The sequence below is a fragment of the Acipenser ruthenus genome, chromosome 1 (genome assembly GCF_902713425.1).
Source record: "Acipenser ruthenus chromosome 1, fAciRut3.2 maternal haplotype, whole genome shotgun sequence".
Taxonomy (NCBI): Eukaryota; Metazoa; Chordata; class Actinopteri; order Acipenseriformes; family Acipenseridae; genus Acipenser; species Acipenser ruthenus.
In genome coordinates, this window is record NC_081189.1 from 105463849 (window position 1) to 105480552 (window position 16704).

The 16704-nt window shown below is 37.7% G+C and overlaps 1 protein-coding gene across 6 annotated transcripts in view; it reads right to left on the reverse strand.

The window, feature by feature from the left end:
* The window catches only part of LOC117420388 (actin filament-associated protein 1-like), a 79233-nt gene that overhangs the window by 26674 nt on the left and 35855 nt on the right, over positions 1-16704 (reverse strand). For all 6 annotated transcript variants that reach the window (XM_034033802.3, XM_059033189.1, XM_059033206.1 and 3 more), the window contains exons 2-3: positions 11858-11986; positions 11097-11179 (exon numbers count right to left, since the gene is read on the reverse strand). In XM_034033802.3, coding sequence (XP_033889693.3) covers positions 11097-11179; positions 11858-11986 — 212 coding nt within the window. The remainder of the gene's footprint in view (positions 1-11096; positions 11180-11857; positions 11987-16704) is intronic.

Sequence of the window (16704 nt, forward strand, 5' to 3'; positions counted from 1 at the left end):
GTTATAAAATGTGCCTTTGATATTATGGTATTATGGAGTTTAAAGCAGTGGTTGTACAGGAAAGCTTTGATCAAGAGTTATCTGAAGATATCAGTAATTTGCTGCTTTACTCACTGACATGCCTTTCATCCCACTTCACAATGAGAAAATATATTTTTCTTTTGCACAGTAACAGAAGAGTAGGTCTGAGCCTTCAGGATCCTATAATCATCCTATATGTGCCATGTATTTATTTAGGTCATGTACATCTTCAGTTCCATTTATTGTAAAAGAAAAGGGCCATTGAGATACAGCAAAAGTATTTCAAGTAGTTTTCCTGTTAGCAGCAGCATCATTTATTTTATCAAAAGTAAACACAACATAAACAAGACTAAAAAACTAAACACTGTACACACATTTTTGGCATTCACAATAACAGCTTGCTGTCTTAAATTATTTACATTTGTAAAAGAAAGTTATACCTTAAGGGAGCAACTGAACAAAAAATAACTTTGAATGTCACAGAACAGCAAATTGTTAAAAGCTCCAACACCAAGCTCACACTTAAACATTCTATCAGAACACAATGAGGATAATTTGAAAACTATCCACATAATAAAGGTACTTTTATTTTTTTTGGGTACAGCACACACACAGAAACTACTCCGATTATCTTTATTGAACCCTGAGAAATGTAACTTTCAAAAAACGACATTGAACAAGGAGGCTGTGTGGTCCAGTAGTTAACGAAAAAGGCTTGTAACCAGGAGGTCCCCGGTTTAAATCCCACCTCAGCCACTGACTCATTGTGTAACCCTGAGCAAGTCACTTAACCTCTTTGTGCTCCGTCTTTCGGGTGAGACATAATTATAAGTGACTCTGCAGCTGATGCATAGTTCACACACCCTAGTCTCTGTAAGTCGCCTTGGATAAAGGTGTCTGCTAAATAAACAAATAATAATAATAATAATGCCATATGATGAACCAAGTACCAAATGTCATTTTTACAAACCAATCTTATGTATCTGGTGGCTGCATGGTGTTTATTCTCTTTTCTATGAACCACCATTTGAAATTAAATTAATACTGTATCTGAAGTTCACAATACACTTTTAAGCCCCAAATGGATTGGTTACAGATGGTTTAGTCAGACCGAAACACACTATACAAACATATTGCATTTCACAAAAAAGGCCAAATGGAAACCTCCTCATTAATTGTTCCTGAAAGAAAAAAAAAACTCTTTAGTTTTGGCAAAACAGATGTTAATTATGACATGTTTTGCAATCTTAAGCTGCCAGACTTTCCACCAACCATATCATTAAAACAAGAACCAAGTCAGCCATTCTAATATAGTTAATGTAAGCCATGGTCGGGCCCCAGAACCGAATTTTATTGCCACTGGGAGAACTGCATTGGTGAACTAATTATTGGCAACGTTTGTCACCTCTGCAACTTTAGGTAAAAAGAAAAGGAAAAGGAGAGCCAGTGCTGGTCCGATTGAAAGGAGTGCAATAAAAGGGGTTCCTTTCTGAGAAAACAGCCCTTAGAACACGTTAGTGTAGAGGAACTGACCCCCATCAATCCAAATCAATAATTCAACTGCATTTTGTGTCCAGAGGCTCACACAATGTTAAATATGGATGTCTCTTAATGCATTAAGCCTTAATCAAACACAGTATTGTTTTTATGTGGGTTTTAAGTGATTAAGAAAGTATGTGTAAAAATATATCACAGGTCTGAATCACTCTTGAGTAAGTGTCTATTGCAAGGTTTCATCACTTCCCTTGATTCATTATCATTATCATCTTTTAATATATATCACATGACATAATGGTAAACAACATACTGAATATGTTATTTAAAGGAGGCACTCACATGAAAAAATGGATGCAAAAAAGGATAAATCACCTTAAAACGAGCAAAACTGCACATATAAGTGGACCTACAGTACATACAGTATTCTCACATCACTGTTATTAAAACTGTGGCTTAGCTGAGAGAAGATTGCTGAGTGATGAGTCGATCACTACCAACCTTGGTGCTGGTTGAATCCTACCCAAAAACATATATTTCTTCAGATCCCCAAAAAGCTGTTAGATATGCCTGGGGCTTCAGGGTTATCTTTATTTCAGTTCCTACAAAGGGAGAGTGGTGCCCTATTTCTAGATGGAAATGATGTGTGTTGTTAATAAAAGTAAAACATCCAGATTCATTAAATAAACTATATTCTGGCATTTTTGATAGTTACTATAAATGTAATGTTTCAGATATTGTTTTACTTAAAGTTATACTTAAGTTCCTTGTAACCATTTATCAAATCTAAATAGTTTTATATTTAGATTAGTTGTGCCTAATTTCTTTGTATACATTTGCAAGCATGCAAATCCACCATATTACTGAGCCACATAATAGTGTGTACAAGTGCCAAGTTAAAACTTTGGCAGCATAAGATACAATCAAGGATCTTTATTTCCAAGGCACATTTGGTAATATACATAATAGAAAATATTTGCTTTGAAGTGTTAACCTTTCTAAGGCACATATTTATCACTATTCCAAGATAAGAGTAATTGACACATTTCTGTGCCAACTGGTGGCTGACAGCGTGCTTTGGACTCAATGCCAGACAAAATACAGAAAATGTCTACATGAGAATGTGACTCAGAGCACACTACATTGTGCTTCCCAATCAGAGAAAGATCATTTCACACCCTAACCCTAACCCTATTTTCCATTCATTATGCATGTAACATATAGAATAATGTGTAGGATGCTGTGCAATACAAGCTGTGGTAAATCCTTGACATGTTTAAAATATTTTGTGAAATACAAATTTTAATAGAAAAGACCATAGTTTCTGCATTTTCACTTGGAAATGTGAACAGAAATATAATAGGGCAACAACTGCCATAAAACAATCTTGTTAACAGCTGGGCTGTCAATTTAAATAACATCATTTTGTTTTCATTAAAACTTTTGTGGCCAGTGTCAAATATTTCAAAATAAACTTTCTTTTTTGATGGAGAGTATATGTTTTATATGTCTTAATTCAGTAACTGAAAATTCAAAGAATAGTGAGCATATTGGTTTAACAATATTGTGTTGTGTTTCTGATGAACAGATTACACAAGTTTCTTCTACCTTTGTTATTGGCATCTGAAAAAACATAACGTAAATCCACATTGTCCTGTAAGAGGAATATCCGTTAGAAAAATAACAGGGCCTTTCTTAATACAGCCTGCTGGTTTAAATCGTCATGGCACCAGCCCAATACTCCCTAGTAAGATCTACTGTGGGCTCTGCATGAATAGGCCATTGTATAAAGAAATCTAAGTCCGACTTCATCAGATTAAAAAATATTTTCATACCCCTCAGCAAAAACAACTCCACCCTGGGGTACAGATTTGTGCTGGCAGATTAAAGGAAAAGGCATCTTACAAGATTCTACAGTTTCAAAATAAGCATGCATAACTTTTAATAATATGTTTTTAAGAGTGGCAGTATCTATTTATAAAGACCCCCTCCCCCTATGTACAGTAAAAATGTTGAGCTTGTTATTTCTATTAAAAACAGGGGGTGGCTTCTTGTACTATTCTTAGAAGCTTTGCCCAGTTTTCATTCCTCGGCACTCTAGCCAGGTGAACGTTGTTAACAAGGCCGTAACTGGCAGTACAATGATTGACTGCGCCAAAGTGTTTTGCTTTTTAGTGCATCCAGTCTCCTAAGTGCCACAAGATGGGCGTGCTGGCAGGGGGATTACTCTTGTGAAAAGGCTGCAGTGAGTTTTCAATCACTCACACACACATAAAACTCATAAAACACCACACATCTATAAATCTGTGTAACTTTATTCTTCTTTGTAACAGATGCACCTGCATAACCAGCTGCCATTCCTTACTTAGTTTCTGATTCACCAAATTGCTGCACCAGGGCTGTGAGATGGGCACAAATAATGTCCGTCACTGCAATGCTCATGGCCAAAGTTTTCACAGAGTTCCTCCACTGACAGGAACATAGAAATAACCCCCTGTTCTACCCGCTCTCAACATTTAATTTCCTTCTTACGGAAAGCTTCCTGTTTGTCATACTACTTTATGATATTGGCATTGTGATCTTGCATCGATATATTGACTTTGATCAGTTCTCCAAATAAATCTGCACGATATGCCAGCTTTAATAACCATTCAGTTTCGCTGAAATTAGCAGCAAGTTCCGTTTGTAAACAGTTGTCAAAAAATTCACATACTTCATCGCGCAATTCAAAAAATGCGGTTCAGAACAGCACCGCGAATTAGCCACCTTACTTCTGAATGAAAAAGAAGTGCAGACAAAACATCTTCTCCGATCAAATGGGGCTTCTTGCACTTCGCAAAGCAAAGAGATACTTGATGGGAAGCTTTCAGTTCATTGGAGCTACAGTTGAAACCTTTCTCATCAGTGTTATCTGCCTTTCCAAACCTTTCTTGCAATTTTTAAAATACTACACCACTTTGTTTTTAAGGGTGGGATGTTTCATTTCCAGATGTTGGATTCATTTTGACGGCTTCATACATTCATTGGATACCACGGCTGAACAAATAACACATTGAGATAGTTGTTCTATTTCGGGGCCAACTTGTTTTGCAAGAATAAAACCAAATTTCAAATACTCGTCTACGATATATTCTCACCTTTTTCTGACGCTTTCCCTCTATATTCTCTTTCTGTTGTGCAGATTCACTTTTTCGCTTGATCGATTTCGAACTTTGAATTTTTGCAAGCCGCTGGGTTGCTGCCTAATCATAACTGTGCACAGTGCGAATGCTGTTTCCCTGCCAACAGCCCTTTGACCTTTAACCTTGATCGCTTCCTGAAACTACAGTGCAATGGTATTAATGCTTAAGTCGTGAACATATTTTTTGTTATTATTTGATCTATTAATCAGAAAATGAACACAATTTTGTGTTAAAAGATGTGTTCTGTTATGTTTTCTGAACTTGATTCACAGCCCCCAATAATGTGGCCAGTTGAAAAACGCTGCTTTATAGACATAGAGCTACTAATTGTGAATGTATATATACACACACACAGAAGCTTTTGCTCAAAGATATGTGCCATCATAAGTGCCAATTTTGAGTTGTCATAATTTGTTTTGCCTGGGCCTGAGCTTGCTTTAAACCGGGAATTAAACAGACTCCCTCATTTAAGTAATGTGACAATGGGACCTTTCAACTCTGCTGGCTCCACCCACTGTCTGTCTCTCTATATGTAGAGTAGGTGAGGCCAGCAGGGTACAAAGTTCACATGACTTGAATGGAGTGAGGATGTCTGTTCAGGTGTCAGGCAGTTAGGATTATCCAGGCAAACTCAAAGGATGCTCAGACAGGTAAGGACAGATATAAAGAAACATGATAACAGCTCAACATTAGAGCAGTAGAAGACATAACCACTAAAAAAGTTTGTGGTCTACAACATATAATGGTCACATTTGTTTAGAATATGTGGCCAACATCTGTAATTGTAACAAATGGGGTCCCTCAGACACCACTGCTTCATAACACCTGTTAGGAAGGGTGGGAGGCAGTGGAACAGCTGCAGGTTCCCACAGCCTGTTACCACTGCTTCTGGTTCAGTAGCAAGCGCTGGCTTAACTACAGCAGGGTTTTCAAACACTACCATCTCTGAAAAATACATTATTTACATTAGGCACCTAAAATGTATGATTTCCAAGGATAGAGTGCATAGCGACAACTAGCAGTTTTAAAAAAAGCATTTCTTAGATATTTACCATACATTATTGGCTGTTGTGGGGACTCTCCACACTATCTTTCCTACACTGGATGGACCTCCCCCTGTTCAATAACAGTGATCATGTACTGTAGGCTGGAATCTATTCAGTTGTTCACAATCTGATTAAGAGTGTATGGTAAAGTCAGAGAAGTAATGTATTGAAATAATAATGGTAAATTAAACTAACAGATCTATTTCAAATTTCAAAAGAAACTGCTTCATTTATATTCATATTCCAATTACCACTGAGCGTGACAAAAGCACTGATTTTATTGGGAAAGAAGGAGAGGTTTAAAAAGCAGTGTTCTCTGCTTAAAATTAAAACAAAAATCCAACAAAGCCCATAATATAGGTCATTTTATTTGTCTAAAAGTTTGCCAGAACCCAATGAAGGAGGAAATGAAACACAAATGGTGCTTGTCAAAGTCAGATCCCTTTAGAGTGCTGGTTAGTCCGCACAGCTGGGCGGGTGGGCAAGCCCAGCCAATATCAACACAGATGGAATCCATCTGAATCCCTATAGAGCTGCTATTCTAAACACCCAAACAGGGCTTGTCATGCATGCAGTTTGAAGCCCCCATTCTTTAGGAGGTTGAGATGAGTACTTATAGATAAATAGCTAGATAGATAGCAAGATAAATTGATAGATCGATAGATAATGTAACTCTTTAAAAAGAGTGGTTACCAATTTATACTAGTCGTCAAAGTACAATGCTGCAGTATGCACTTCCTGTGTTGCAGGTCACAGGGTCTGATTGCAGTTAGATCATTGGTGTGAAACTGAGCTACTGCACAGGAAGTGATTTCATACCAGGAAGCAGCAGCAACATTTACTTCTATATCCTCCTTGACATATCTGCATGTTTCAAACAGAAGTATAAGACTACAAACAAAAAAAAGGATGGCATAATATTGCTTGGACTAAAAATTGATTTTAGCACATCCTTAAACTTGGTATGGTTATCAAATATCACTTATCTAAATAATGTATTCTTCTTGTTGTAGAGATATACTTTGTATCATTTTCTTGTGACTTTTTAAAAGCACCCCTTGGCCTTCATAGACATATCTGGAACACCAGAGTGAAACCATTCACACGACAGAAATAGGACGTATCACATCTGTGCGTTCCTTTGCGCAACCGCTTGAAATGGAATGCTGGACTTGTTAAAAGTAAAGCAATGAAATACAGTATCTTCAAAGAGCTATCTGTACATTTTGATAAGCATACCTCCATTAATTCAGGAATAAGTACAATTTGTAAAAAGAAAAGAAAGCTTCATTTGTATCCAAACCCAATTTTATAATTCATCAAGTTGGCAGGCACCACCAAACCACTTATTAATTCAATTTAGAACTCTGTAGACATATTTATTACTGAGCCACACTGTCTTGACCAACAGTTGGGTCAAATGAAAAGTGGTATGACTAAGGTCTGCATTCATAATAACATTTCCTATGAATTACATTTAGCTAGTATTTCCTGCTCTGTCAATTCTCAGCACCACGTGTCTCCTATAATATCTACATTTCCATTTGCGGCTTTTAATAAAAAATTGGACACTTGTCCACTGTGCAACTCAATCAATTTTGTCTGGCAGACAAGAGCCTACTCTTTGGCAACCCAAGGCTGGAGTATCCAACCCATTGACATGCATTCCCCCTGCTGCTGCAAGACAAGAATTTTAAAGTATATATTTATAAAATGAATTCCTTTAAAAAGTAAGCCTGGGGAGAAACTGGAACATTAATAAACTGTAATTGCAGCTATGAAATTATAAGATCCCCAGTATTCCAGGAAAAACAAAGGATCTCAGTATGAGCCAAGATAGGATGTTTCCAATTACATGGCATAACAGTAGCATGTATATTAGTCTTAGATATATAAGGGAGAGAGAATAATAGACTAAGGAACATTGTACAAAAATGCAAGCAAGGGATACAGCAAAGTGAAACTTGGCATTTAACCTTCAGGATATCTTATATTATAATACAATACAAACTTCATTTTTTATAGCACCCTTGATGCAGGCATTAAACAATGGCCTAGCTTCAGATGACTTCTTTCAGAACACGGGGACTACAAAATAAGGGAATCAGCATCCTGAGATCTCAAAGTACAAGCAGAGGCACAGGGAGTGAGCAGTTCTGAAGAAGGTCCCAGACAGAGTTAAGACCCTTGCTGCTTTCTATTTAGCAAGCTGAGGTACATTCAGAAAACTTGCAAACATAGCATTACAGTAATCCAATCTTGAACTGACGAAGGCATGAATGAGATGCTCAGCATCTGCCTAAGTTAACATAGTGTCACAATGTTCTTAAGATGGAAGAAAGAAATCAGAGACATGTTACAGTAAACAAAGTACTGTATTATCAAAAGCATGGTTACTCCTCAGACCCAACAACAAGCATTTTAACCACTGAACAAAATGTTCTACAGAAAGAGAAAGGGAAACAACATAGTGGCACTGATACTTTTTTTTTTAAGAACATAAGAAAGGTTACAAACGAGAGGAGGCCATTTGGCCCATCTTACTCGTTTGGTTGTTAGTAGCTTATTTATCCCAGAATCTAGCAGCTTCTTGAAGGATCCCAGGGTGTCAGCTTCAACAACATTACTGGGGAGTTGGTTCCAGACCCTCACAATTCTCTGTGTAAAAAAGTGCCTCCTATTTTCTGTTCTGAATGCCCCTTTATCTACTCTCCATTTGTGATCGATTTCAGCTGCAATAACACCACTCATTGCTGGCAGTTTTGCAGGTAACACGGAGATCGGGAGGGTTACATGAAGTTTAAAACAAAGCACATTAAAATATAAAATAAACCAAAACAAAAAATGTATTTACTGACATTGTTATTTAATATAGAGTATTAATATATATATATATATATATATATATATATTTTTTTTTTTTTTTTTTTTTTAATGTAACTAAATGCCCACAAACGTTTAAAGAGGCAGTCTGACTTATGAACGGCTTGTTGAATCTACGCCAGTGCGAGGCAGGTGTAAAATAACAGGCAAAAAACGCAGACGTAAATCAGCAAAAAATGATGATACATCAAGCGTAAGCGTGAAACTTCGATATTATAATGAGATTCATACATTTGCATTCGAAAGTACTTTGAAACGAACAGCCGTAACAAAGTTCCCGGAGCAGGGATGAAACCAAGTTACAGGAGTGAAAATGACTAATACATCGTGGGTAGGTCTACAAAAGTCACAAAAACCTACGAAAAGTCAAGATACGAAAGAGAAATCAATGATACATAAAGCCCATTATCTGCAGACACAGAGTGAACTTCCATTGCTATGCTGATGATACCCAGCTATATTTGTCCCTAAAGCCAGAACTTTCTTCTGCCTGGGTGTTATTAGCTACTTGCCTTAAAGACATCAAGCATTGGATATCACAGAATTTTCTAATGTTGAATTCAGATAAAACAGAGGTTATGCTAGTGGGATCCCAGAACAAACTAAAAGGAAATGTGGGATTACATGAGCTCGACCCTTGCAGTCACTCAACAAAACTTAAATTTAAGATTAAGAGTTTGGGGGTCATCTTTGATCCTGATCTATCATTTGAGACTCATATTAGGGAAGTTCCTAACGTATCTTTTTACCATTTGAGAAATATAGCCAAACTTAGACCAATTACTTCCGTATCTGATGCTGAGATACTAATTATTATTATTAATTTCTCAGCAGACACCCTTATCCAGGGCAACTTACAATTGTTACAAGATATCACATTATTTTTACATACAATTACATTATTTTTTTACACATTATTTTTACATACAATTACCCATTTATACAGTTGGGTTTTTACTGGAGCAATCTAGGTAAAGTACCTTGCTCAAGGGTACAGCAGCAGTGTCCCCCACCTGGGATTGAACCTATGACCCTCCGGTCAAGAGTCCAGAGCCCTTACCAATACTCCACAATGAATGCCTTTGTTTCATCTAGAATTGATTATTGTAATGCACTTTTTTCTGGTGTCCCAGAACGTGCGGTATCCCGCTTACAGCCTGTTCAGAATACCGTCGCTAGAATTCTTAGTAAAACCAGGAAAAGTGAACATATTACCCCTGTTTTGGCCTCTTTACACTGGCTCACAAAGCAGTATAGAATTGATTTTAAGATGTTGCTGTTAACTTACAAGGCCCTGAATGGATTAGCACCTAGTTATTTGCAGAAGTTACTGACCCTGTATCTTCCAAACCGCATTGAGATCACAGGATGCGGGGCTGCTGGTTATTCCTAGGGTCAATAAAAGCAACCCTGGAGGTAGGGCTTTTCCTTGTAGAGCTCCTAAATTATGGAATGCTCTGCCTTCATTTGTCAGGGAAGCTGGGACCATTACAGTTTTCAAGTCAAGACTAAAAACACACTTTTATAAAATGGCTTTCTTATCTTAGTGGGTTTTAATGTAACTTTAAAATGGCTGCTTTTGTATTATGTGTATACTGTTATTTAAATATGTTATTCAAATGGTCTGATTATGGCAGCTGTATGTGTGACATGCTAGAAAAATGTATTGTGGTTTGTTCTTTTTTCTGCTATGTACTGTACAGTGCTTTGCAATACTTTTGTATAAAAAGCGCTATATAAATGCAATAAATAAATAAATAGTAGTGAGGGCTATGTTTTAGATGTAAGACATGAAAGTGGCATAAGATAAATGAAAGAAATGAAAAAGCTCAGTTTAAACCTAATGTCCGTGCAATTAATGCAGATTTACTAATTGAAATTGTTGTTGTTCCTGAAACTGTCCAGAAGATATGTGAAATAAAAATTAGAAGGGGGTGTTTATGTGGAGATGGATTTGTAATTATGAAAACTTGTTTTTACAGTATGTTAATGTATAATTGTATTACTTTTAGCAAACAATATACTAAATTGAAACTGCAAGCCCTTTTCTAAGTGGTACACTTGAAATGTGTTATACTATAATTAACCAATTACTGAAATAATACAATAAAATGGTATTCGCTTTTCTGTTGAATTGTTCGGACTGTGGTTTTGTTGATAAATCATTTTTTCTGTGGAATCCTAGCACAAACTGTGGATGTGTAAATCAACAAATATCTGCACCACACTCCCCTCCTCTTCAAAGTTACACAGCCACTTTTAGTTAGAAGATTTGTAGAATTAATCAATCATAGGGTGACTTCACAGAAATGTTTTACGTTTTATTATTCATCCGGAGAAAAAATGGATAGTACTACTTACCTGTACTTCAAAACTGACAGCTACAGGTGTGTCAAGTTTCATTAATATCAGCAATTTTAATGAATAGCCTGTAATTGAGTAGCACAACCGGGTGTTCAACAGATCTTACCAGCCATTGATGAGGGATTTCTGGCAGGGGCATCTGAGGTGGAGCTGGCAGGCCACTATGCATCTCAGTCTTGTGTAAGGGTTCTGTGGCATCAACAAAGCAAAGAAAGCAGAGAGACCCAAGGACATGAATCACAGATTACAGCTCTCAGTACTATGACAAATACAGAATAGCATCCAAAAACAAATGGCCATGCACATAACAAGACAAAGCAGCTGCCAAGATGAAGATTTTGTAAACTCCTTTCTCAGCATATGGAATAAATTACCAAACATCCGTGCAAGCTTGCGTTATATGTGGGTTATTACTCTGGTCTTTGATTGGGCTAATGAGGCCCACATGTTTATAAACAGCCAAATACCTTCTGCATAGGAATGCACATACCACTTCAACAATGGATGAGTGAATCTTAAGCCACAGCTAAAAATGTGAATGGAATTGAATCCCTAGAGCAGGTGTTTTTTATTTATTTATTTGTTTTAGTTTTTTTGAGTGCCCAATTTTTTTAACTCTGTTTTTCTCCCCAATGTATAAGTCTAATTATGTTCCTCATAAAACCCGAGGAGATCCCACCGGCATGCCTCTTTCCACCCTGATCTTGAGAAAAAGGCGGTCTGCAAGCTGCCAGTCCCAACAAAGGCCAGCTTGAGCTCACCGGGCGCCTCGCCAGTAGGGGGCACTGTACCACGTTGAGGTGACTCAGTCTCTGTCAATTTTACCAAGCGTAAAATGTCAACTTCTCACAGCCAAAAAGCACTGACCTTTTGTTGCCTGTATCCTGTGAAGAATGTTTGTGATCAGAGCCTTCTTCTCTCTCACAATGGCACTCAGGTACTCACGGTCGAGGAGCTCCAGGAAGAGGTGCAGCTCCACCACTAACTCCTCCATCACTGAAACACAAAGACATGCATTTTAGAGCACACTACACAGCCACACCTCAGTGGAATGGGTCAACTGACAGAAATACAAGAAAGCATTTATCAGCTGACCTACAGTAAGACTAAAGCCAATCAGCAACGTCTCTCTATATAAAAACTGTGTGAAACCACAAGGAAATTATGTAGTGGACTGTATTAGAGATGAAAACAGTAGACTGTATCTATTACTCTGGTCCATCAATATGAGTTTGAACACCCAATTTCCATTGTGGGCAAATTGGCCATGTAATACAATTACTACGAAGGGGGCAATTTGCCTACAGTTCCCCATAGAGGAAATATAAGCCCTAGGCTTAATCACAAGCCTCAACTCTGCTCAGAGGATAATTTACAGTAATGTCTATTTTCAACCATAATGAACTTTGTTCCCCCAAGAACCATAGTTACTGCACCTTAAAAGCTATATACAAACAATGTGATACAAAAGTGTGGCAGGATGGCTTGTGTGGTGACGTCAGATCCAAAAGAAGCACAGACAGTCAGGACTGCAAGGTATGCAAAGCGCTGATGCGTGTATTTATTAATCAAAATAACAAAACAAAAAGGTTGAACAAACAAAAACACTTTTACAGAAACAAACAGCACGTTGGCCAAAAACAAATAGACAAGAAATAACTAAAACATGTATGGTGCTGGTGTTGTACCAGCACGTGTAGCAATTGTTTCTTTGTATTTATTCTTGTACAGTCTCTTATTCCCATTCTCCACTCCTGAACACTCTAACCTCGATCAGCCAAAGCTGCAGGTTTACATACATGTGACCGTCTCCAAATTAGTAATAAATGAATCAATCAATCTGGAGACGGTCACATTCTGAATGGGGATAGCATGGATGGGGAAGTTTAACCCTGTCCATGCTGCAAAAACAACAATAAAACATTGTAGTTTATATGAATTAAACAATATGTTTTTAAATAATAATACAACAAATACAAAATACAAAACTTAATATACAAAGGGGTGGGGGTACCCCGTCAAAAAAGGACATACAAACTTAAGACTGACAGCCAGGGGATAATCCTTAATAATATCAGCACACAGCAGAGTCTTAGGGAATCATATTATACAAGTCACTTAAATTCCTAAGTCTGCCAAGCCACAGAACTTAATTACAAGGTAAATGATTGGGGAATCAGATGCAGAAAGCTCAATGCATTGATTGAAGGTGAGGCCCAGAATGGTAGCTAAAGGGCAGCTTTAATGGCAGGGGCTACGGTACTTATTATGGTATCACAGTGACATATTTGAAATACTAATATACAGTACAATACCAATCCATTGTAGGTCCATGCTACGTATCAATATAGACCATATCAAAGCCACAGTGCATGATTTGTTCCATGGCATAGTGTTTCTGGTAATGCTGTGGTATTCTAACAGTTTTGCTAGGATTTCTTCAGCGGAACACACACTAGGGTGACCTTTTGAAGTTTATTGCAATGGTTTAGCCAATGCAAACGAAATATCATCAGCCTGCCACTAAAATGAAAATAAAAGTCATGACAACGGAATAGTTTACAGAAATACCATTAAAGTATCTTCAAACAGAGAGCTTCAAAACTGAATCCAAAGGATTTATTCGGGAAACTTTCACAAAATCACTGTTTAGTTCTATCACTGTTTAGTTCTATTAAAGACAGCTGCACACACGAAAGGTATTTTAAGGGATGAAGCGATTATCACATGGTTGAGTCTCATTTCTGGTTCAACCACTGGAGGGAACCCATGCCTGCTGCAGCCCAGCCAATATTTCCAGATCAAAAGTAAAACAACAAACCAGCCTACAAAAAAAGACCTACAGTACTGTAATAATAAATTGTGGTTCTGATGCCATAGAGTGATAGAACAGACCACCCTCACTCAAACCCCATCGCTGCTCCTTAAGAGACAGACAACAAAAGACAAGCCACTACTTCTGATCACAGAGGCTGGCAGCATTTCCAAAGGAACACTGGATGCACAACAAACAGCAGAGTAAAGTCACATCAAACGTGTAACAACAACACAGACCACTTAGGTGGGGAGGCATTCTTGTGAGATGACTGGAATTGTATAAGGTTGCACAAATGCACAGTGCAGGACATTTTACACCCTGTTGAAAGCCACTGCTCAATGTGATTTTGCTAATTCCTATGAATGATTTTATTGTTCCACGTTCACTGTACAGTACCAGTAAGGTAAAAGGGTTCAACATGTGACTTCAGATTCAAAGCTTTTAAAGCCTAATTCCCCTACCAGAGTTTATTAAGTCGTATGCATTGCTTTCTTGGTTATGGTGCTCTTCAGTGAAACAATCTAGTACACACAGTCAAATCTCTTTCAAAGAAACTATAAATATAAAATGAAAATATAAATGTGCCTGTCTACCAACTAACATAGCGCTAAACTGGTATAGTAGTTTTGTCTTGCACCTTTTGGGATTTATAGATAAAAATGCCAAGATGTATTTACCAGAGGGGTAAAGTTTTTTTTAAAACAAATCCTAGTAGGATCCTGGTTTCAACTGACAAGTAGACTTCTCTCGCCTGGTAGTTTATTTTTGGCGTAAAGCTCATCTCGTTATTTTATTAATTATTTAGTTTTAAAAAAATCTACTCAGCTGCTTTGTTAGGCTGATGAAGATGTGAGAACATGACTGTAACGTATGCAGGTGTGTCTGCATTCAAGACTTCTCAGTGCTTATCCCTGAGCCAGATCAGTAATGATGACCTTTAAGAAGAATATCTCAGATCTCTGGTCTCATACAAGCAGACTATAGTATATATATTTGATTGTTTGAAGGTGCTGCAGCTGGGCTATTAGTCACCAAAACAGAGCCCCATAAGCAGCCCAAATAGGGATATCCAGTTAAAAAATCCACAACAGCACTTGTGCTTTCAACAGTCACCTAAAACTCTGTACTCAAATGTCAAAGACTTGTGCTTTTGCTCCAGTGTTTCTCTAATGACCCTCAAGGACTGCTTGTCTCGCTGCCACTAATGTTATTTGAGTTGGCGTGGGCTTCCTGACTCATTCCAAGACTTAGTCTTAGATTGGTGCCTCATTGCATGTGCAAGGTTGGAGAAGTCCCCGATTGTCAACAGCCGTTCTCCCCCGTCAGTAGAAAGAAAGTGCCTTCATGTGTTTGTCAGCAGAAAAACGTTTTCCTTAATAATATATTTCATGGTTCACAATGTACTTCAAACATGTACTGTACTGTCACACAGAGAACATACATGGTTTGACTCAGGCAGGGTGACATTCCTCGTGGACTCTACCAAAGACAGAGCTGTTAATGTTGGCAACAATCACACTGGCCACGGTTGCATTCAGGGCAGACAAGGCATGGACCTAGAACAATGCGGGGGGCTCACTTGCTTGTCTCCCTTTATTAGCACCCAAATGTACCACTTTTTTAAAGTATTTCTCCAGCTCCCAAAATTCTTTCCCCTGCACTAGAAGTTAATGTGCCTGTTTAAATCCCTTCTCCCTGGATTACTGTGTAGGCATGGGACTGGGGCTGTTTTGATAAACTCTCTTAGTTTGAGGATGAGTGGTTGGGTTAATTGTTAGGAGTCAACCTGTTGGCTCTCAGCCAGTCTGCTCTGCGAAGCTCAGCCTTGAATGACTCATTACTGCTCAGAAACAGACAGCAGCTTTAACCAAAGGGAGGCCTCCAGCCGCTCCAGCCAAAGCCTGTTTTTACTGTTGTGATTTAAGACAAGGACCATATATTTAGCAATTAAAGAAAATGCACCTTGTCAAGAGAATGGTAGAAGGGCTTTTGGAAAATGTTCATCTACATAATATAACTGTACTGAACACAGTTCAGTGTTTTCTGGCCAAGTAAAATGTACAGCATGGCATGCTACTAATCAAGCTTTTGAACCAGAACAGGTTTGTGCATTCTTTCAATGGTAAATTCCACATTTTGAAGTAAAGTGGATGAGGCCAGAATTGAGAGGAGGAATAATAGACACAGTCTACAGTATCTGACAAAAACAGTAGCACTAAATAAATATTGTATTTCTCATTAAACCTTGGTGTGCAAGTGGTTATGTCATGTACTGTAAGGGCTGTGCATGTCAGGTGCCAGGACAGCTCCTTTATCAGATGGCATCCTTCCTCTCCTTAAACTACAACACATTGTGGCAATTGCCTGGCCTGAACCAATTATTACCAAAATAATTGTAAACCTGCACAGCGTCTTGAGTATTCTTCAGCCAGGTTACCCCCAAAATCAAACCTAATCAAACCTAGTTTCCTTTTGTTAATACCTTAAACCCACTTAGCAAGCAGTTACAGCACAACTGCTGAAAGCACCAAGATGGTTTTTAAAAGGGACACTTTACACCATCTACATTTTCAGATTTTCTACCGGTTAGTGTTCCCTATCAATTTCTACAGTCCTTTCTGCTTAGAAATGTATTTACCTTTAAAATGTCAATCACTTGTTAAAGGTGAATTTTACCTAACAGTAGCTAACACTTTAGTTTAGGGATATTTAGGGATAGAAGTTATACAGCATAGCTCAAGTACGATCTTAAAAAAAAAAAGAAGAAAAAGAGGAAGCCATTAGGCCTGTTTATCAAAAAATATCTAAACAGAAAATCAAGGTATAGAATGGTAGAGAACATACATAATAGGATATAAAACAGAAATTAAGAGATTAAATATTGTGAAAATGTAGA